General features: G+C 48.9%; 1 protein-coding gene across 1 annotated transcript in view; it reads right to left on the bottom strand.

Moving 5' to 3' along the window:
* Positions 1-22,066, bottom strand: part of ACSF3 (acyl-CoA synthetase family member 3) — a 61,716-nt gene that overhangs the window by 25,574 nt on the left and 14,076 nt on the right. The window contains exons 4-7 of the mRNA XM_005142081.3: positions 21,722-21,876; positions 21,088-21,233; positions 15,671-15,783; positions 2,150-2,276 (exon numbers count right to left, since the gene is read on the bottom strand). Coding sequence (XP_005142138.2) covers positions 2,150-2,276; positions 15,671-15,783; positions 21,088-21,233; positions 21,722-21,876 — 541 coding nt within the window. The remainder of the gene's footprint in view (positions 1-2,149; positions 2,277-15,670; positions 15,784-21,087; positions 21,234-21,721; positions 21,877-22,066) is intronic.

Below are 22,066 nucleotides of genomic sequence, written 5' to 3'. Positions count from 1 at the left end.
GACTTAAAAGCCCCCATAGACAGCTGTGGGGGACACTGGGGAGGCAGCCTGGCCACTGGAGCACCCTCCAAGCCCCCCCTGCCTGTCTCTTCTCCCCCCTTATATCTAGCTCTGGGTTTTGCTCAGCTAGTGAAAGGGTTAAGTTTAATTTATACTGATTTCTATTTAATATCATTCTCTCCCCGTAGGAGCCAGCAGCTGTGAGCTGATTGTACTCTCTCATTATGCAGTCTGTATCACTAATGGCCTGTGACAAAGGCATGCCATCTTCCCGGCCTTACCCCCGAGAGCCAATTAAACACACATACTCCCTTCCTGTTTGCAGCGCATTACAATGAAATTAAACTGAATTTCAAAATCATTTTCTCCTAAAGACATCTCTTTGCAATAATTAATGCATGCTATTCCTTTGCATCTGAAATATTCATCAGGAGTGGTGACTAAAAAAATGTTTAAAGCTGATTGCCCTGCACACCCTGCGCATCGCCTGATGATGCTCCAGTACCAGCCCATGGTACACAACCGGGATGGGGACCTGTGGTGACACTGCTGGCAGGGCAGCTCCATGTCTGCTTCAGGATAACAATGATAATAAATCACAGCTTCTTCAGGAACCATAAATAAATAAGATTACACAGAAGGCATTAGAAATCCAGCCTGACTCCTGACACGATGGCACTGCTAACACACAGTGAGAGGGGAATGGGGAAGTTAGAGCTGTGTCTGTGTTAAGGTTCATCAGAAATCAGCCATCAGCCCCTTCTGCACTGGCAAGATTAACTGGTGGCTGGGCTTGGTACAGCCTGGCTTTACCCCACTGCTCAAACAGCCAGTGGCAGGGGCAGCAGGAATGCTGCCCACTGAGATACCACCCAGGAGCTGGGCACAGAGCCTGCCAACCCATCCCATGGCTGGTTCAGTATTTAATACACATCGCAGAGAACCTCTGACTGAGGGGCCCTCTGACCGCTTGACACGAGCAGGGTGGGAGGCATAATTTGCAGCACATGAGTTATTCATGGCCTGTCACATCTATTCCAACTGGGAAAGCTCTTCAGCCTGGTATGCTCCTGAATTTGTTACCCCGCATGATGGGCACGATTAGCCATTACAAGTTCTCCTCTGAGAACTTCCTTCCCAGCCACAGCAGCTCCAGGTAGGGACAGTCCCAATGGCATCTGCTGCTATCATTTGATAATGGGATCTGTATTCTGTCTGCAAACGTTTGATAAAACCTACCATGGCACACACAGGCCACACTTGCAATAGGAGAAATTATTAAGGTATTCTCTTCTGGTCAAGTTTTATTCGAAAGCAGCAAATACACAAGGTTTTCCCATCCCTGGAAGCATTCTGTTTCAGAAACAATTCCCTCCTTGAAAGGCAAAGGAAAACCCTGAGAAAACCCAGGAAAAAAGCACAATTTCCTCTGCATTTCCACAACACATCACATAAAATAAAACGAGCTTCAGTTTCAAATTAAAAGGTCTCTTTATTTGGATAACTCAGGCTTTTCACTATTGAAAAAGAATGTTCTGGCAATTTCAAACCTCATCCTAAACCTGAGGACACCTGCTGGGATTTTTCCTCAGAAAGGGCAGCATTCCTTCAATTAGTAGTTTCTGACTGACAAATGACAGTCCCTTGAAAGGCTCCCTCATGGTCCCAGCCCACCCCAAGCAGCCATGCTGCCCATGCTCATGCCTTCAATCCTTTGACTAAGCCATGACCAGGAGGACAAATTCCCTTGCAGACACCATGATGGAGGCAAGAGGGGAGGCAGGATGGATCTCCCTCCTTGGAGCTTAGTGAGGGTTTTCCACTGATGTAGTCCTTGTGTGAGTTAAACTCAACCACATTTTGCAAAGTTTAAGTCCCCAGAAAACATTAAACATCAGTATACTATGCTCACAAGCAAGCAACCCCAAACATACCCCATCAACTGGCTAATTAAAGCCAATAATTAAAGCAAAGCCCCTCCTTGAGCCTGGCGTTCAGAAGCACATCCAACCTACACCCCTAGCTGGGGTGTGATCCCCCATTTGCAACCCCCCCAGCAGCCAGGGAAGCCGAGGGGCTGATCCATAGCTGCTGCCTCCTCCTCCCCTGGCTGCCCTTTGCCATACACTGCAGGGAACCATCGTGGTACCTGTTTTGAACCAGCCATCAGGTGTGAAGGCATCTGCTGTCTCTTTGGGTCTGTTCCAGTACTCGCGGAAGACGGAGGGTCCCTTCACGAGCAGCTCCCCTTCTTGTCCCTCCAGGCCTGGTGTCACCTAGGGCAAGCACACAGTGAATGCATGCCAGAGAGCAGTGAGCAGTTGTCCTGCAGCCACATCAGCTCCACCACCTTGCGGTAGGGGACAAGCAGGACCCATGCCACGTGTCTTCCCAGCCTTTCCCAACCTCCAATGCAGCCTGTCCACCTGCATGATGTCTTTCCTCAGATGGAAGCACTCACCAAAGTGCCTTTGACATCCAAAAGCACTGAGAACATACATCTGTGTTATATGAAAACAACAACTTCCATCCTGGAACCACGGCCCAGGCAGGCTGATGCCTTCCAGCTGCTGTCAGAGGAGAGGTCTCATATGCAAATATGCAGGAAATACTCTTGGAAAAGGGTCAGGAAATACTTTTGGGAAGGGGATGGTCCTTTCTGACCCCTGGATGGCCTGATGCAGACCAGCTTCACAAGATTTCTCTGCACCCTGCTTCTACTGCAGCACCTACCAGCCTCTGTCAGGATTCTCTCCTAGGAAATAACTCTGGGTAAGGGAAGCATAGCCCACTGTCCCACAGCTGGAGATCAGATCCTGGTCTGATGCTGAAGGCACCACCACCACTCACCCTGAAGGTACAAGATATGCAGTGTCCTCAGGGATAAGGACCATCCTCCTACCCTCCACAACTGGTTCATGCAGCAAGAAGGGCAGGACTGTGAGGCAGGGGCTGACAGGCTCCTGTGACTCTACCATGCTGCTGTCTGCTCTGTTTGCCTTCCAAAACTGTCAATCTATCATTGTTTTTCCCTGAGGTGGCAGAAAACATCATTGGATTTGTTCCTGGGGACACTCGGCTCCTTTCAGGCCCACTGGAAGACAACAGCTGTAGTGACAATACAGGACCCTGCAAACCCACACAGGCAGGTTTCCTATGGCAACAAAACAAACATCCTGCTGTTATGGAAACTGGAGAATTGCAGGAAGGTCACAGACTTGCCTGACATGGCATGGTATCTCATCTCCCCTGCACACACAGCTTTGTAATCGTAAGGATGCAGGCAGGCTAGGAGATGAGGCACCAGAGAGGCACAGTCTGCTTATGCTAGCCTAAAGTCCTTCTGTAGGGATGATGTGCAAAGCCAGTGCTGGGATGGGAGGTCACCACAAAATGCACTTTTATACACTGCTCCATCCCCCTGCAGAAAACATCCCAATAATGGGTATTCCAAGACTCCTTGTACTTGTTCTGCTGCAACATGGATGAGGTACATCCAGGACCCTGAAAGTCAGCAGTGCCAGAAACACAGCACGAAGGGTGGTGGTAATAGCAGATCTGGAGCACCAGGCACAATCCCAGGACAGAGCAGGCTTCACTTCTCTGCACCCTCTGATGGAAACAAAACTCCTCTAATGGAAAATGCTTAGAAAGCTTGTTCTGAGGCACAATTTTAAGGTAATTTCTTCCTGATGTCCTGCCTTGCAGGATGGGGTGACAGAAGGATCCCTGCACTTAGAGCCCAGGTGCTTCTGCAGACCTGCCTGAATGACTCCATGTGCCACAGGCTGGGCTGAGCACCCAGAGCCCTGGTTGTGCATCACCTCCACTGTCTGGAATATGCTGCAGGAGAAAAAGGTCGTTAATGCTGAGCCATGGCAAGGAGGGGAATGAAAGAGGGAGGCTGAAGACCAGACTATCCACAAGCAGGACAGCACAGAGAAACCTGAGCTGCAGGAGAGCCAGAGCCTCAGTACCTGCTGCAGCCAAAGGGCATGGGGCACACAGCCTGTGTGGCAGGGATGTGGTGGGTGATGCAGAGGGACTGGCAAAACAAGGCTGCAGTGCTGTTACAGGCGCTGTATGTAGTTTTAACAATGCAGCTCTTTCTCCTCACTCCCTTTCCAGCCATGACATCACAAAACAAGCAACTTCCTTGAGTAACCCAGTGCCCCAGGTACCCTCAATTCCAATTATGCCCATTGGGTAACACAGCCAGCAACATCTCTCCTCTTAGGGGAAACTCCACCCCACTCACATCCCTACAAACCCAGGCGATCCCATCCAACCATCCCAGCTAGCAACAATTGACTATCAAAACTGCCCTCAAATTGCAGGCATTTTAATTACTACTGCAAGCCTCCGAAGTCAGTCCCTTTGGTTGGCAGGCTGCTTCTGACTCCCCTGAAAGGGCTGGGAAGGGGGAGGTGGAGGTAAGGATGGTGAAGACCTGTGAACAGTTGCCTGACCTTCACCTACAGATCCTGTTGGATTCTGTGTTCTGGTTGTCAGCACTGAACACAAGAGTAAATTTGGGTATTAGAATGTCTCCAGCCCCAGCCCAGCCTTGCACAGGCATCACACAGTGCCAGCCTTCACAACCCACACTGTGCCCCAGCTGAGCTACCCCAGGGACCAATCCTGCACAGTGTTTACCTGCACGCTGCATCGTTCTGTGTGAATCGAGCCTTGAACCAGCTCCAAATTTCTTGTCATATCAACTCCAATTTTGGCAGCAGCTCAACCCACATCTTATCTCGAGCAGAGCTCCTTGGCAGCAGGCACCTCCCTGTTGTGTAATTTAATGATGTTATGGCTGGCTTGCAAACAGTAAAACAGAAAGGCCGTGACGTTATCTTAATAGGATTTTGCTTGCTGCACTTGGAGTGTCAGTGCCACTGCTCCCTGGTGCAGCAGAGGGGACACAAACCACCCCAGCACCAGCACCTTCTGCTGCTTGCAAACTACATACATTCAAATTCAGGGTTTGAGGCATTTATCTTCTACAACCCTTTGCATCTGATCCCTGTTAAACCCCCAAATACACCAAGCTACCTGGCTGATACCTGCTTTGAGAGCACGATTTTGGTGGCAGCAGCATGGCTAATGTGTGTGTTTCCTTTCTGAGGCAAATCTCAGTGGCACCCATTGTTCCTGCACTGGATCGGCGTTGCAAGCAGCTGCTGAAAGCATCAGATTGTTAATTGCCCAGATATCTCCTCTCCTAGCTCCATATTTTAATGCACTTTTCAACTGCTTTAATGCATTTGAGCAACTTTTAACACCCAAGCACAGTGTGCCCCTGAAGGTTGCTGCCTGATAGCTTTCTGCTGGACCAGCCAGCATACCAGATAAGATTCCATTTTCCACGCATGAAAATAAAAGGTTGTAATAAACCCTTTGAAGGACTAAAGCTGGGTGATTGTAAAATGTGTATTTTCCCTGCTTCCATTTTACCTCTATTAGGGGGAAGCGAGGGTGGTTGGTAAATAGCTGGGAATCCCCGCTTGGCAAGCGGCCCTGGGATCTGTTCAAAGTGGCCATTTGTTTTCTTGTGGTCTCTGATGGATGCTGCCCCGTGCCTCCGGGAACAGCAGGAGAGGCGCTTGTAATGGACTTTAATGGAATTAGGGGCTTTTATGGAGGTAGGCTCTCAGCGGTGTGTCTTTCACTGGGAAGCAGGGGAGGCACAGTGGATTCCTAAGCATGTGGAAGACAGGGTGAAAGCTGGAAGGTGAGGCTGTGAAGGGAGGCAATACCTTGTTACCAGGCTGATAGGATTGGGAGGACAACAGACAAGCTCTTTAGGAAAAACCAAACACCTTCCTCAGGTGGCAAACAGGTTTTGGAGGGACACATTTAACTTCTACCAGACCTCTTCTTCCTCCTGCACCCCAAAAATCACCATCTGAACCTCTCTCCTGGGTGAGCAAAGGCTGTGAATCAGAGCACCTTCTATCAGGAGGGACCATAAAAGGAACCCTGCCACTCCTGCACCCCAGAAATGTGAGGCAGCACATCTACAGAAGAGCAGTTGGCCTGGATGGGGTGAGTGGAGCAGGACAGTGTGAGGGGCATCTTCTGGCCCTGCACATCTTGTACCATTTTCCTTCTACTCATTCCTACTTACACTTCTGTCCCTGGGTCCCCACTCCCCATTCCACCCTCCTACCCAGCCACAGCCTGACTCTTCCACAGTCCTTGCTCCATGAAGCCTTGTTCTCTGCAGCCAAACCTGCTCCTGCAGCTCCCACCACCCTGGGCTCCAAGCAGCCCAACTTCCATCACACCACTGCTGTTAGAGCAGGAGAGAACAGCCTGGGGTATACATGGGGTGGCCACCACCACTAATGCAGCCAAGTAACTCAAAAGCATCTGTGTGGAGGAAGAAAATGCTTCTGCAGCTCTGCCTCCTCTACCACAGCTTGGAAATGCTTGGCAGTTTTCCCCACCTTGTAAATAAGTGATTACTGTGATCAAAATAATTAAGCAACCTAGCCTTTTAAGTGAATAATAGAAGATAATAATTTATATGTGTGAGGTTTATGGAAGTGATGGAAACATTTTAGCAGTTCTCACAGAGTAATAACTTTTTTGTGTGTTTGCTTTAAACATATCATTATACAACAAAGCCTGAAGAATGGCTTCACATCCCACCCTGCACCCCAGGGTTGAGCTATGGAGCCCAGATGCTCTGCCACACTCACAACCCCACTGCTGCTGAAGCTCACCTGCCACTTCCAGACACGCTCTTTCTCTCTCAAAAGACCACAAATTCACCCCTTCAAGATCCTGGTGACCAGGAGAGCTCTGCAACACAGCAAAGCTTTGCTCTAACACAGCTTCCAACAGCTCAGCCTCCCTGGCCTGGAGAAACCATGGGAGCTTGAGGCTGTGCCCAGACTGCTTCCAGACCAGGCAATCATGCTGCATCCAGGGCTGGTGTGGTGGGTTGATGAGGGATGTAAGGATATGCTCACCTGCTTCCTAAAAGGAAGCTGGAGACCAATAATCCACTTGGCAGTGCCTTTTAATCACTGTCTCCCTGGGCCATATTTGAGTGGATGTCCTAGAGGTGTGAGGCTTGCTAGAGCATTACCAAATTCCCAAGCAATCTGAACTCTCACGCACATTCATAATTAAAAATTCCCTGCTAAGCTGCATGGTTTTGTAAAAGCATTATCGTTCCTCTGAGCTCCGTGTCCTGCAGCATCCTGCAGAAGGGTAGCAGGAGGCAATTTAGACACACAACAATTTTCCTCCTGCTGGAAAAAGGCAGATTTCTGTTCCTCAGGGACACAGCATAGGGAAAGTGAAAAAAAACCCCAACCAAACAAACCCCAAGCCCAGGCTGTAATCTACGAGGCCACATTTCACATCTGTTTTTGCAATGTTAACTTTTATAAAAGGGCTGGGAATAACACAATCAATTTAGTTTTCATTTTGGAGGGTTATAAATTTAAAAGCAAGGCTGATGCTCAGTGGAGCTGGAACACTGAAACTCAGTTTCAAGAACACTAACCCTCTAGTTACAGTAAATGTTGCTCCACTGAAAACAAAAGTGAGTGTATATCTTTTTAGGCAGTACTGAGTTTGGAAGTTAACAGACTGATTAACTCCAGATGATCTCAAAAGAACCACAGAAACAAAATCCCAAGTTTGGGAAAGGTCAGTCCTCTCTGCTATTGTTCCATGGACAGAGAACTTCTTGATCTATATTAACATCATAAATTAGATGTGTAACTCTGTTCCAGAAACACCAACAACTCTCTATGCTGCTGTTCTCATCCCTCTTGTTTGCAGGCTTCAGAAGATAATAAACGAGGCGAGATGTCAGCACATCTTCCCACTCCCTCAGCTCTCTTCATTAGAGAGAGGCTCCTGACGTGCCCTCACAACGCCTGCTCTGATTTGGTGCTTGGGGGCAGGCAGAGGACCAGGCAAGGATTCAATTAGTGGCCCACCTTCAGTTCGTTTTTCATAAGCCTCACTCAAAAGTTCAGGTCAGCAAGGCTGTGATGTGCTGTGACTACAGATGATCACACTGCCCGAGAAGCTCTAATTGCTTCCTTGTGCTAAGCCATCCTGTGGTGGCCAGTGCCTCCTCCCTTTGGCTGGAAGCACTCTAGGGCAGGGACTGTACCTTTTCCTCCTGGCCTCTGTGCTTTAGCATCTCCCTGACATGTCCAGGCCTCTTTGGCAAACATCACCAAGATGTGCTACAGCTGCAACAGGCTCTGCGACCCAGTGAGGGTCCAGCAAGTGTATCATGGGAGGAGGGAGGTTTTAAGCATGTCAGGTTGAACCCACAGCTCAGAAGGACTCAGCTGTGCAAAACATCAAGTAGAAACAAGAACCAGCGACTGGGCCGTCAGGAAAGCTGCTTTCATCCCATGTCTCACAACAGTAAATATAAACACCCCCGTCTCCCAGGCCCTCTTGGCACAAGCAAGGATACAGAAAAAGGATGAAGACCACAAGCAGCATGATAGGACCAGACAGGGAGGAATCTACCCATCCCTTGTCCCTCGTGCTGAGAGAAACAAGACTGCCAGCGTGGTGAAGGATATAGTAAGGTCACATATCCTAAATCTTCCACCTGCAAATTAAAGCATAAAACAATAAAGAGATGAATAGAGATCTTGAAGGTGCTATAACAAAGGAAACACCTGTGGATAGAAGGTTCTTCTTGACAGATATATTCAGATTCAATGTGCAAGGAAATACATTTTCTGGGATCAAGGCTGCTCCTGTGGTAAGGAAAGTTTTCAGCTGAGAAACAAGGGGACATGATGCTACCATGATCTCCTCCTCCTCTTCTCTACCAGGAAGAAATAAAATACAGCTATGGCCAAAAAAAGTCCCTAAATCAGAGAACAGACAGAAAGAAGGAAGGAGATATAAATACATATGAGAATGAGACATACTGAGTTGACTGAAGAACTGGATGTGATCAATGAGAAGCAGTTAAAATGTTTATACAATAATGAAAGCAGCCTGGGCAACAAAGTGGAGAAACTTGAATTATTTGGGCAGGTCACTGAGGAGATGAGAGGAACACAGTGAGACAGAAATCATAACTGGAATATATATGACTGCAGTGTCCAGCACTGTGAGTGCTTTGGAAGAGTTTCTGGAAGAAGCAGAAGCAAATGGAAAATAGGAAAAAATGCAGCATGAATTTACCATAGATGGATTGTGCCAGAAAACCTGAGGACTCATGTCCCAGATAGAAGAAAAGCAGCAGATATAATCCAGACTCCCTTCAACAACATATTCCCTGTACTGTCTGCTTGGGAGGTGGCTACTGATGGGAGAGATTGTGTGGCTGAGGGGCAAGATTCCTGAGGTGGGCAAAGATCCAGGTAGAGGTGATGAAGCCCAAAGCATCCCAATGAACCCCTGTGGTAGGCAGCCAGCCTTGTCAGCCAGCCAGCAGCTCTCCATCACTCAACTTGAATTTCACCCTAGGTTCCAAGTAACAGTCTGACCCAGAATCAGTGACTTGCTGTCCTGATGAAGGCATCCTATGAGGCTCCAGCACCACACAGCACATCCTGCACCTACAGTAACAAGCTGCTGATGGCAGAGGGAACTGAGATGCTGGAGTAAGGTTCACCATCCAGAGACCCACAAGAAGCAGCACTACATGAGGTTGTGACACAGCAGGGACAAAAACACAGAGAAACCCCAAGAAAACAGATGAAAAACTGCACCATTGGGAGGAGATGTTCTATAAATACAGGAGTATTGAGGACAAACTGCTTTCAGCTGAGGTCTGATCAGGATAGAAAAGGAAGAACCCAGGGTGCCTGCTTGAAACAGAGACAGGACTCCCTGGCCCTGGTGTTCACATCCCCACCAGCATCCATACTTGTTCATCTCCAGGAATGCCTGGCACGTGCCTATCTCTAGCCTCAGGAGCTACACATGGGATCATGGTACATTCACACCAGCTGTTTCAAAATACCTGGATGGATGAGGAGGAGACAACCACACACAAGAGGCACACATGCAACAGCATCTCCATGTAGGATCTATCCAGAGAGGTGGACCCAAGCCCACAGCACCCATGGGCAGCAGCAAGGAAGCACCCAGGAAGCCTCCAAGACAACCCTGGCAGCTCAGTGATGAGCTCCCCATTGGTTCTATGGGGATCTGGGGTGAACATGAGTGAGGTGGAGCCATTCTGGGCCCCTCCACAGGGGCATCAATGGCCAAGGCCTCTGGTCCTAACAAAAGGTGACGGTGGCAGCTGCCCCAATGCCCACAGCCCTATGGAGGTGCTGGCAACCAGCAGCAAGCTGCTAGCAGATGGCAGGGACACAGGGGACATGGGAAGGAGGGGCCAGGAGATGCTGGTGGCTTTGGGAAGGGATGGCCGCAGCCGAGCCGGTTCCTGTCCAGGACGACAGCTTGCATATGGATAAACAACAAGCTAATTACAACCTTTGGAGGGTGGGGGAGAGAAAAACCCATGGCTGCAGTCCTCCTGCTGCCAGCTCCTGCAACCCATACGTCCCACACGGCTCCCTTTGCAGCCTCAGCACGAGAAAATTACTCACCATAAAAGCCCTGGCTAGAGCACTGCATTAGATACAGCTGTGAAACCATTTATCTATTGATAGACCCCTATTGTCAAGGACTGGGGTTTGGCTTTCGTGCGAGTGAGCAATTTGGAAAAAAACAGAAGAAAAAAATAAAATCCAACAAAAATGACAACCCAAAAAAAAACCCCCTACCAACCAACAAACAAACAAATAAAGAAGGAGAGAGACAATACCCGACAGCTTGCAGGGTTTCCAGGCCTCTGCCAGCTGGGAAGCTAAGCGTATGAAATATGCATTGCACTGAACAAAGCGAACTGAAACGCTCAGTGCTGGAGAGCTGTAACCCTTTCCTGTGCACTGGAGTCAGGCATGGGAGAGTGAGATCCAGGGCTGCCAAAAGTTAAGGAGAAAAAAGAGCAGGAGAAAAAGCATCCAGGGCTGTGGGTGAGGATTACTGAGCCTGCCTGTATGGTCAGATGGACTCAACAGGCAGCTGCTTAAGGCAGGTTAAAAGTGTAGGGGCTGCTTTGGACCTGAAAGGCTACAGGAGCAATAGACTCAAAGCAGACAAAGCTGCTGCTGTCCCCTGACATCCACTTCCACACCTCTGCTGATCAGGGATGTATGGGAGGAGAAGCACTTCTCCAAGCACTCAGAGGACAGCATCTCTCCAGAGGACCACATTCTGCGTCACCACACTCCTGCAGAGGGAGAGGTGTGGGATGCTGTGTCAGGGTGCAAGCACTGCAACTCCAATGGGGATTGACACCTCCTGCTCCACCACAGGTGGCCCTGTCCCACGCCGTGTTGCAGAGCATCTTTGGCTGGGAACAGACAGTGCAGTGAGGGGATCTCATCAGGCTGGAGCACCTTTTGGTGCTGGCAGTGATGGTGCAGCTTCAACCAGGGCACAGCTGACAGCTTCATGGCTTGTGGGTCTGTGTCAGCTCAGGAAACCAGCTCACAGCCCAGGGTGCAGCAATAACTACAGAAGCAGCACAAGAGCCAGCTAGAAAATCTGTGCAAACTGGATGCAATGGAGCACAAGGCTCATGAGAGCTGCAAGATCGAAGGGCTGGAGCACACGCATGAAAGGAATCCAGCACTCTAATCAAGGAGTGGGAGAAAATGAAGGCAAGAACAGAGATCCAGCAAACTTTCAGCTAAGTAGATTATTGATCTTCAGGGTGTGCCAGAAACCAGCTTTGCAAATTACAGCAGTCCCCTGCTGCAAGCTCAGGCAGTTACCGGATGGCAAAGCAGAAACGCTTCCTACCTCCCACCACCCACAGCCTTCCTCTGCCACCACCACGATGCTGCCGAGCTCCTGTTTGCATCTCACTGCAGCAGGACACACAAATGTGTCTAAGGGGTGACGGTGTGAAAGGAAACGGAGCAATGCCCCAGCATCTAATGGGAGAGACAGTGTTAGTGGGGAAGAAACAGCTCGGGGAAAGTCTGTTGTCTGCTGTTGTCGGGATGGAGCAGAAGGCAGAAACCTCAGCCCAACGCGAGCGGGGAAGGCAGTGACCTTGTGAGGCTCCATACAGCAAATGAATTCCTTGGCAAAGGCAGGTGCTCTTTCTGCTCACAGCCATGAGGGTTTCTGCACAGTGGAGCCGAGGTGTGAACGCCTCACAGATTGCCCTGACAATGTGCCTAACCCCCGGCACAGAGATCACCTGCAAAGCAGGAGCAGAGAGGCTGGTGAGAAGAGATGGCTTGGAGCCCAGCTCCTAATGGGGTGCTGAGCATCCCACCAGATCTGCCACACCATGTCCTACATGCTGCCAGGCACAGCCCCATGGCCCCACCGTGGCCAGGACCAGCTCTGGGGTGGCAGTTTCATTATTATCTGTGCAGTGGCACAGATGTGTGCCATGCTTTCTGTGTAGAGATCCCTGCACTGGAAGTTGTGTAACTGAAGCAGACGGCAGGCGCTGCCTGTGCCGGCCCTGCTGCCGGGAGGTGTTTATTTCCAGCAATCCATTATGTGACATTTGGGACTTTTTCACAGTATCTATGCCAAAACAGAGAGAAATGCCCAGAGCAGCCATGGGGCTGCAGGTGCTCACATCAAACACAGGCAGAGTGGGTGCTGAGTGGGCTCTGTGCTTTCTGCACTGGACCCACCACTGCTGTCCTTCCACCCGCACCCCTCTGCCTTTGCCAGGACTGCACCACAAACCTACTTACATGCTGTGAGCCTCAGAACCCTACTGCAAGGGAGGTGAGGCCAAATACGTTTATCCTTTCTCATAAGAGGCAAGGAAAAGGCCATGTCCAGTGGCACGACCGAGACAGGAAACACCAACAAGGTATTCTCATGCTGGGGACAGCCCCTTCACCATGGAGGAGCTGATCTGAAACAGAGCCAGTCCTTTCCTTGCCTGGTGGAGCATGATGAGCATTCGGCCTGTCAGATCCTCCTTGTTTTAAATAAATTCCACTGACGTACTCTCTTCTGACATAAATTATTAACCAAGCATGATGCACAGAGTGTGCCAGTAGCAGCATCTCAGGGCAGGAACAGGCAGCAGGTGAGGCTTTCTGCCTGCAACCACAGGTGTGAAGCAGTGAAATGACACTGTCACTGGTACAAGAGGTGTGCCACCACGGATGCCACCTGCCCATGCAATGGAAAGTCACACTCCATACACAGATCAGACAGAAGCCAAACTCCTGGCATCCCCATGCATCCATCTGTGCCAAGACACACTAAGAGCAGGGACCGTTTTTCCCACTTTGTCACAGCCCTTTTGACAGTCCCAGGGACAGAGGCAGCAGATCCACTCTGTTCCTGGATGTCCTGGAACAACACAGGAGCCACTGTCACCAAGTGTCACTTGGAGCAGATGGGACCATTTGTCTCCCTCAGCCTGAAGAAACTCACAGTTAAGCTGGGACAAGGGGCAAGGTGGGTGAGATGGTGAAAGCCTTTCAGAGAGGGGCCAACCCCTCAGCCAACAACCAGAGGCAAACTCTACACCCTCCCACACCCTCCCTGGGTGATATCCTTAGAACTCACCAGAACATTCATAACACCCCTAAGGGACAGCCTGACGGAAAGTCAGCCATCAACCAGTGGCACAGGGCCAGCACCAGTGAGCATCATGAGACATTGGTACAGACCTCAGCGGCCCGCACTGCGGGCTGCAGGGTGTATGTGATAAATGGATGGGATAAAAGGGCAATTCCTCTACCCCAAATATGAAACCAATCAGCCTGAAGCCAGAGGAAATAGTTATGTAAGTCTCAGTCATAAGGAACCCCAGAGGGTGGTGGGCTTCCAGCACCAGACACAGGTCATCTGGGCTCCCCTTCTCCTTTGGTCACTCAATACAAACAGAAGGAAGGGGAAGGAGTATTGAGCAGAAAAAAAGAAAAACCATTAGGTTTTTTTTCCTCTTATAATTCAGAATAATAACAAACATCCACATTTCATCCTGGAAGTAGCTGCACTATGGGGATTCTTGTGTCTAAGACCTAATTCATAAAGAGCGCAGGGATCCCTTAGGGTAAAAAAAGCATTATAGGATCATTATTAAAATGGACACATTCTATTTTATGTGTCAGTTCCACACAAGTGGAAAAAAAAAGCCAAAAGCTAACTCCAGGATGAGGGGACAAAACCATGAGATGTAACACTCATCCAGGGAAGTGATATAAACAGGAAGCAGCTTCCTATGTGTTGAGTGCTGCACCAGGGCAGCCACCCCAGCTCTCCTGCTTTGCTCACTGTTCAGCTACACCACAATCCCTGGCCAGAGTGGTCCCTCTCCCTTGGGCTCATTTTGTATGTCTGGGGGGGGATGAAGAGCTCTCTTTTGGCATCAGGACACAAAAGGCAACCTGCTGCAGCCTGACCACAATGCACATGGGGCTGTTCATGGTCCCGCTGGCTCCTCCAGCTGCCAGCATAGATAACCTAGAGGAAAAACGTCTTTCTTGAGCCTTTCACCAGTACTTACATCAGCAGTGTCTCTGGTATTCCTTGCTGCAGACCAGGAAGCTTCTTTTGAACCCTTGGCATGTCTGTTGCTAGATGATGAAGCTATTTCCCCAGAGGAATGAGTGATGCCACATATTTCAGGTTGAATCTCACGCCTGTCTGTCTCCCACCCACACGGTGCACACAACTGCTGGAGCAATTTCTCTCACACACACAACATCCATCTACTCAGCTAAGCCCGTACATCACCTGGCTATTGATCTGCCAGAGGCAACATGACCTGCACTGCAATGAGGGTGCAAAGGAGATGTGGCAGGAATGTAGACCTTGTTTAGCCATTTCTATGGGGAGAGAACGGGGCTGAGGCAGCAGGATGCTCTGGACGTTGGGCTGGGGCTGCTTCTGCAACAGGGAACACACAGCACCCCAACACAGGGGCAGTTAATAGGGAAAAAGGCTCAACTGCTTCATCATCATGGGCATCTGACTTCTGGGACACCAGAACTGCTGGTGCAGGTATCATGCGGCTGTTGGAGCTCAGTATGCAGCTGGACTTCCATGGAAACCTGATGAGTTCCCCCCAGTCTGTTTCGAAATGAATGCAACCCCCAAGGCCAACAGTCCTGCCCTTCCAGTTCTCACTGCTGACCCCCTGACCAAACCCAGTGAAATAAACACAGGGTTAGAAATCACTCATCCTCTCCTCCACACTGCAGATACTTAGTGACTTTTTAGAGCAGGACAGGGTTCACCTGAATTACCTTCTATGCTTTGTTTTTACCTTCTGCAGTAGATTTCAACTTCTTGTCCTGCCTTTCAAAGGCTTAATTCATCACTTTTCTCCAGGGCATCAACAGCCTCAGCAGATACAATATCATCTTATCCCATAGCCCTTATATCACAGCCTTCACCTCCCACTCCCATGCCGTGGGTGTTATTCTCTTTCAGATGTTCATCTATGCAGCAAGGACCATGCTGATACAGTCTGTAAAGTACCAGGGCTATAGTAACCCAAAAAAGAATATAAAAAAGAGACATTCTAAAAGCATCACCAAGTTCCTGAGAGTAACAGCAGTGCAAGCCTCAGTCCTTGAGGCTTCAAAGAGCTGGGGAGGAGAGAACTTCTCATGAGACAAGTGGAGCAGTAGAGAACATGGCTGAGCACTACCTGTGTGCTGTCTTCATCTCCCTGAGCATGGATGGCATAGGAACGAACACCACTCTTCAAGGTCTCAGTGACAATGCGCACTTCTACCCCTGGCAGTGGGGTGCCCACAGAACCTATGAAGGAAAACAGCAGTGAAACAGTGGACAGCCTCTGGGAAACAACAAAATCAAGGATGCAAAAGAGCAGCTGCTCGTCTATCAACGGCATCTGCAGACTGTGCTGGCACTAAAGAACTTCCTAGCAGGGGGTTATCCTTCAGGAAGGCTTCGATCACATCCTATGTCTGCATGCAAATGTCACTGCAGTGCAATACGCTGTTGTTCGCTGAGCAGGCAGTGTTGGAAATGCCTAGGAAAACAAATGTGTCTCCAGCCCTGAGCAGTCTCTCTTGGCCAGTCTTTGAAGACATCAGCACAGCTTCGTAGCCCAATAATGAAGCTGTCTTTTTGTAAAGAAAAAAAAAAGGCACCATGAAACCTACACAAAGATGTGAAAAGAAAGAGCACAATGATTACTACAGTGGCTCACTGCTTCTCTAAAGCTTGGATTTGACAGAAAAGGCAAAGGCTTAACAGTGTGAGAATTGCAAGGGATTATCTCAGTTTTATGAGACATCAATACACTGTATATAAAACATCACAGGAGAAAAGCAGAGATCAAAACCACATCATTCTTCCACAGGTTTCAATTTTCAAAGCCAGGGAATCTGACACAGTGTCATGAACAACTGCTTTTAAGCTCCAAGCTGGTTCTGTTGACCCAGAGCTCCCCAACCTGCAGCCTGCAGCATTCCCACCCTTTGGTTTAGTGCATGCTTTTCTTGGTGAGCGTCTGAAAGCACAGAAGATAGGACAGTTTTGTTCTTGTCACTTTTGTCTGATGAGAGGCTTGAGGCCCAGCATCAACCAGGAGTTGTGGGCATCTGCTGGCTCAGCAGGTTTCCCTCTGTATCTCAACAGCATGAGAGCACTCTCAATGCACGATGAGACCCATGACTTTCATCTCCTGTGACTGGGGAGAGAGACATAGGGACAGAGCTACCTGGGGCTCAGAAGACTGCATAAATCTGAGCTTAAATCAGTAAGAGTTCTCTCTATTTTAAGAGATGATCAATTCCCCCCCCTGGAGAGCCTCAAGCTGATGATGCTTTCTAGGTCTGCTAGGCTTGACATTGCAAAGTCCTTAGAGCAGGGTGTGCAGGACCTGGAGCTCAGTACTGTCTTCCCCTTGTCATCTGTGTCTGAGGCATTTGGGTTCAAGTGGCATTTTCCCTATCCTGGTCTCATTCTCCTGCTCAAGCCCTGGAGATGTGGTATCTGTGACATCATGATTTTGTTTGCTACATTGGTCAGTTGCCATGGAAATAGATATGTCATCGTAGCCCAGATTTATGGCATCCCTGCAGGATCAGCTAAGAGCAGATGGGCTATGAGGGAGTGAGATTTTATTGCAGTGAAACTACCCGAACAATTAGCAAATCTGGCAAGAAATAAACAGAAAGCGACGTGGCAGTTCTGCGATGCGTGTCTGTTCAGCTTGAAATTGCCTTCGGCATTCAGGTCACCCAACACACATCCAGGTCCTTCTCTTACGACAAGCATCACTTGGGCTGCTCTCATTCCATGGGCAGACACTGCCAGGAGTCAGAGACAGAGGGCTGCAGCAGGGTGAGGAAGAAGCATGAGCCAGAAGAAATGCCTAGAGGTACCCTGCCAAGGTCTTTATGTATCTTAAACAGTCTGGTACCTGCCATGGTAAGCTCCAGGAGGAATCAAAGCATGTAACAATGCATAGAAAACATCCTAAATATTTGCATGCCAAGCTTATGAAGCCACCTTCTAGATTCCTATGGGAGTATTTTCTCCAGTGTAAAAAATGCCTTGTGTGAACAGCCTCCAACCTGCCCCTGAAATGTGGCAAGGGACAGCAGGGAGATGCTGCAAAGTCAGTCTTATAAAGTTCATAGAGCAAGCAGTAACCAGTGCAATGAACCACCATGGGCTCTCACAGACTTGCCATCTCCACAAGCTTTCAAATCAAGATCAGATGGATGCTTTCCTGGAAGATGCTTCTTCCCTGTATGGAAGCTACTGACCTCAATGAAGGAATGTGACTGATTCACAGGCAATAGGACTCAATGCTTAGTGCCCACTTCCAGTCTCAGTCTTTGAGAATGAAATAATAAAGATCATCCCAGTGCTGCCAAAGCTGAAGACACAGAGAACGCAACATGTCCCCCTCACAGTGTTTCAGATCACAGTTACAAACACAGCTCCATCAACTTATATTCTACTTGGCTAATGTAAAACTAACACAGAGTGAGTCCCTCGCAGAGAGCTGTTTCCTTGTATTCAGTCTGGAAAAGGCTTTCTGGTATTTAGGAAAAATGACAAACCTGGAAATCAACATCTGCAAAGGCTGAAAATGCTCACAACATTGATTAGAGCTACATGAACCCAAGAACGTTAATAAAATTCATGCCAAAGTAATGACTAGAGCTTCTCAGGCGCATCCACCATATCAAGATACATGCCATGCAGACTTCAACAAGTCACCAGAAGGTTGAGCCTGTTCCCTAAGGAACAGCACTGGAAGTCCTAGCTTCACCTAGACTTCAGTCTACGGGTGATCAGAGGGGTCTACACTCAGCACTCACTTCCTTTAGGCCCCAGCTACGATCCCAATGGGAAACTGAGAAGAAATCCCTGCTCTTTCCCTTCTCTCTCCCTCCCAGCTATCTCCAATTTGAATGTTAAGAAATGCTGGCAGCATGCCTGTGGTGTCAGCTCAGCCGACACCAGCCAGGCTGCAGTCAGGAAGGAGTGACACTATTATTCCTTCACCAGTTCTCCTCTGTTTAAGAAAGTTGTCAGCTCTTCCCAGATAAATTTAATTGGCCCTGCAGTCTGTGTCCTTCGGTATCTGGTTACCTCGATGCTGTTATGTGCAGTGGTGTCCTGGGAGAATTGAAACAGGCCAACGATAAGGCACTCAACGATCTCACTGTCAACAATACACGGAGTCCCCGCTGTAGGAGCTATTAGCTGCCTCTGATCTAAACCTCCAATTAAAGTGGTGATTAGGCCCAGTGAGGCATTCTCCATCCATGAATTATTCATCTCCCTTCACAGTAACAGCACCAGGGGGATTAGAATGAGAGCTGGTGAAAACAGAGGCATTTTAAACAGGGTTTTAACCATATACAAGCAAACATTTATCTTTCAAATCTTTCGTCTTTTCTTCTTCTGGAAATTAAAGCCCACGACCCTTCAGACCTGTGCTGTGGGTGGAGAATGATGCCACACTGCCAGACACCAGTGGTGACATGGGCAGGCTCCAAGGACTCAACCCTTCCCCAGCCACACCAAGTGGGTGGAAGAAGGCAAGGGAAACCTCAGGATCTCTCCTCAGAGGCTCATGAAGCAGTAGAGAAGGATGTGTGCTGCTTCCATTGCAGGAGAAACCCCCTGGCAAGTCTGAGGATCCCTGGAGTTACCTACTGGGTAAAATACCATGCCTGTGGTGCTCCTTTTCCAAAACACAGCCTAGTAATAGCTTTGGCCAGGCTGCAGGTCTGAGGTCACCTCTGCCTAGCACCTATCAGTGCTATATGAGGTCTTTTCTGCAGACACTTAACTCCTCCTCCTACTCATTCTCTGTTCCTAGCCCATCATTGCATTTGACTCTCAGTTGACTCTCCTGCACTGGATGCTTTGTGCTACCTGGTGACCTTATATCCCAGCCTCTAATGGGGTAGTATATCAAAAGCTTTTTCACAGCTCCAGTAAATTATGCCTCAGCTTCACCCATCTGCTTCCCAGCTGACACTTCCTGAAATAAATTAATCAAGCCTATTCAATTATAACCTTCTTTCTGGAAGGTCTCTCACTGATTCACACCTTTGTGAGATGCTCCTCTCCCCCCTTAGGGCTGCAGCAGCCCCTAGACAGTGGCTGGAATGACAGTCAGACAGCCATTACCCACAGGCCCTCTGCTTGTAGCTGCATGAGAGGATTTGTTCCCACCTCCTCTGCAGACCCTGGTGCCCTCAGGGATTCTGCCCCAGCTCTGCTCACCTCTGCCACCCAGGTCTGAAATAGAAGCTGCCTTTCTGAGTGTCAGCATCTGTCTTGACTATGTTACTTTCAGTCTTACTTCTTTTCTCGTCTCCTGGGAAATTTTAGAGCCTTCACTTATTTCTCCTCCTGAAGATGAATGAAAAGCAAATATAACTATGCCATACAGACATTCAAATGATCTCTGCACCACCAGCCGGTGCATGGGGCTTATGGAAAGCTCGAGCTCATGCAGGTGGGAATCTTGTTTCCCTGCCTGCTTCTCTCTCCTGCCTGCAGGACTGGGGCTTCTGAAGGAAGGGAAAGCTGGCTGAGCTGGGATAGGGGAATGACAGTTATTCTGCAAAAGTAAACTAGAGATTGTATTTCACACTAGCCCTGACCTGTTCTTAAGCTGAGGAGCCAGTGTGGGGCAGCTATAGCTTCCCATGCTGTGCAATCTCTGCAGGGGCACAGCCTCTGCATCCCATGGAGTGTTGTGGGAAGCTGCGATGCCCTGGACAGCCCCCTGGGTAGCACTGATCCCCCAAGACACTGGAAACCAAGACGATGCATATGGTGCCATGCATATGCAGACAGTGTGTGGGGAGAAGGTGGCATAGTGGTGGGCTGGGTTGCTTGGAAGACAGATGGCCACGTTTTTAACCAAAGGGAGGGTGGGGGCATTTCATATTTTGAATGTTTCAGATCAATTTCTGGGTAGGTTACATAAAGTACAGATATTGAGAGGAGGCATGAAGTGTAGCTAAGAGAAGTGAGGGAAGACAAGGAGAGAACAGAACCACAGTGTACAACGAGGTGTGACAAGTTCTAATTCCTGAAGAGCCAAGAAACATGCACTAAAATAAGAGTGAGCAGACATCCTATTTTAAGTATTCAGTACTGATCAGTTGGACAAGAACTGCTTTGTGGAGAACCCTGTGTCAACACCGCACATAAATACAACCCCAAAGAGCAGGAGTCGATGATGCAGTGCCATCACAGTGCTTGAGCTTGCTAAGACTTTGGGAATAATAAAGCATCAATATGGCCTCTGCCTCCTGGATAGAACCAGGCTGGTTGCTCTGGTCAGCATGTACCACTGCAAGCTCTGCACACACAGCTTTGCCAATCCACCACGACCAGTGATCCCAGGGAAACCCATCAGCCACTACCCACACACCTCTATCCCCTACCTGGCTTCCCAAGGCCAATTCCCCTACCATCATCATTCCTACTACTGCAGTCTGCTCCTCAAACATGACAAATGGTATTAGGTATTTATTCTCTGTGATGAAAAAGGACAAGAATACTTCACAGCCAAATGCCTCCAAACAATGTGCACTCTCTAGAGACTCCTACCTGGGACACGGACTCCATGCAAAGGGTTAGAAAGCGCCATCCCAATCTCAGTCATCCCATACCTCTCCAGCAATGTGTGCCCAGTGATGCTCTTCCACTTCTCCAGGACAGGCACAGGCAGGGCTGCTGAGCCTGACACCATTAACCTGAGCAAGGAAACCCCATGTAAGAAAGTATTCAAGATCACCTGTGCTCCAGGGAATTGCAGTCTAACGCAGGGTTACATATAGTCTATGCCTGCATGAAATCTGAAGACAGAAGCCCTCAAAACCTTTTAACCAGTAGCGAAGATGTTCCTCACACACAGAAGATTCTCTGTCTGATATGGGGTTTATGTTAAGATAGGACAGCCTCCTAAAAGAGATACTGCAGTACAAGCTTGGGTTGCAGCACAAAGTCCTCAGTCTTGTGTTATGTAGGGTGACACATATAATGAGCACACAGGCCCCTTCTGGCTTTACCATGCAAGAGTGGCTTATAATTAAATAATGTCACCCTTGTCCTTGTCAAAGAGACACTAAAGCACAATAGCCAGCACTGCAGAGAGGTGATGCTGAAAAGCAAACTCATCAGATCCACCATGGAGACAGCCAGCTACCAGCAGCCCCTGCCCACAGGGGCATTGCTCACCTACCTGATGTTCTCCTGGCAAAAGGCATGCACGAAATCCTGGACTTGTGGCTGAGAGAAATGATTGTCATAGTACTCTATCAGCTTGACATAGATAGAGGGCACTGCCATGAAGACACTGATTCGGGGAGCTTGGGAGCTTAGCAGCTTCTTCCAAACCTAGAAAGGAAGTGAACATACATGTATAAAAATACACCTCAATGTAAAGATTAGAGGGAAGTGACTGTCAGCTCTGTCAGTGACTCCTCAGCACCTCTGAAGAGGTCTATAAGTGGGGACTCTGCAAATGCTTCACAGGGCAGTGAGCTCCATCACTGCTCCTTCATACGGTGCAAGGGGATGCTGAGGT

Source organism: Melopsittacus undulatus, chromosome Z (genome assembly GCF_012275295.1).
Source record: "Melopsittacus undulatus isolate bMelUnd1 chromosome Z, bMelUnd1.mat.Z, whole genome shotgun sequence".
Classification (NCBI taxonomy): domain Eukaryota; kingdom Metazoa; phylum Chordata; class Aves; order Psittaciformes; family Psittaculidae; genus Melopsittacus; species Melopsittacus undulatus.
This window is presented reverse-complemented; position numbering and strand designations above follow the sequence as displayed.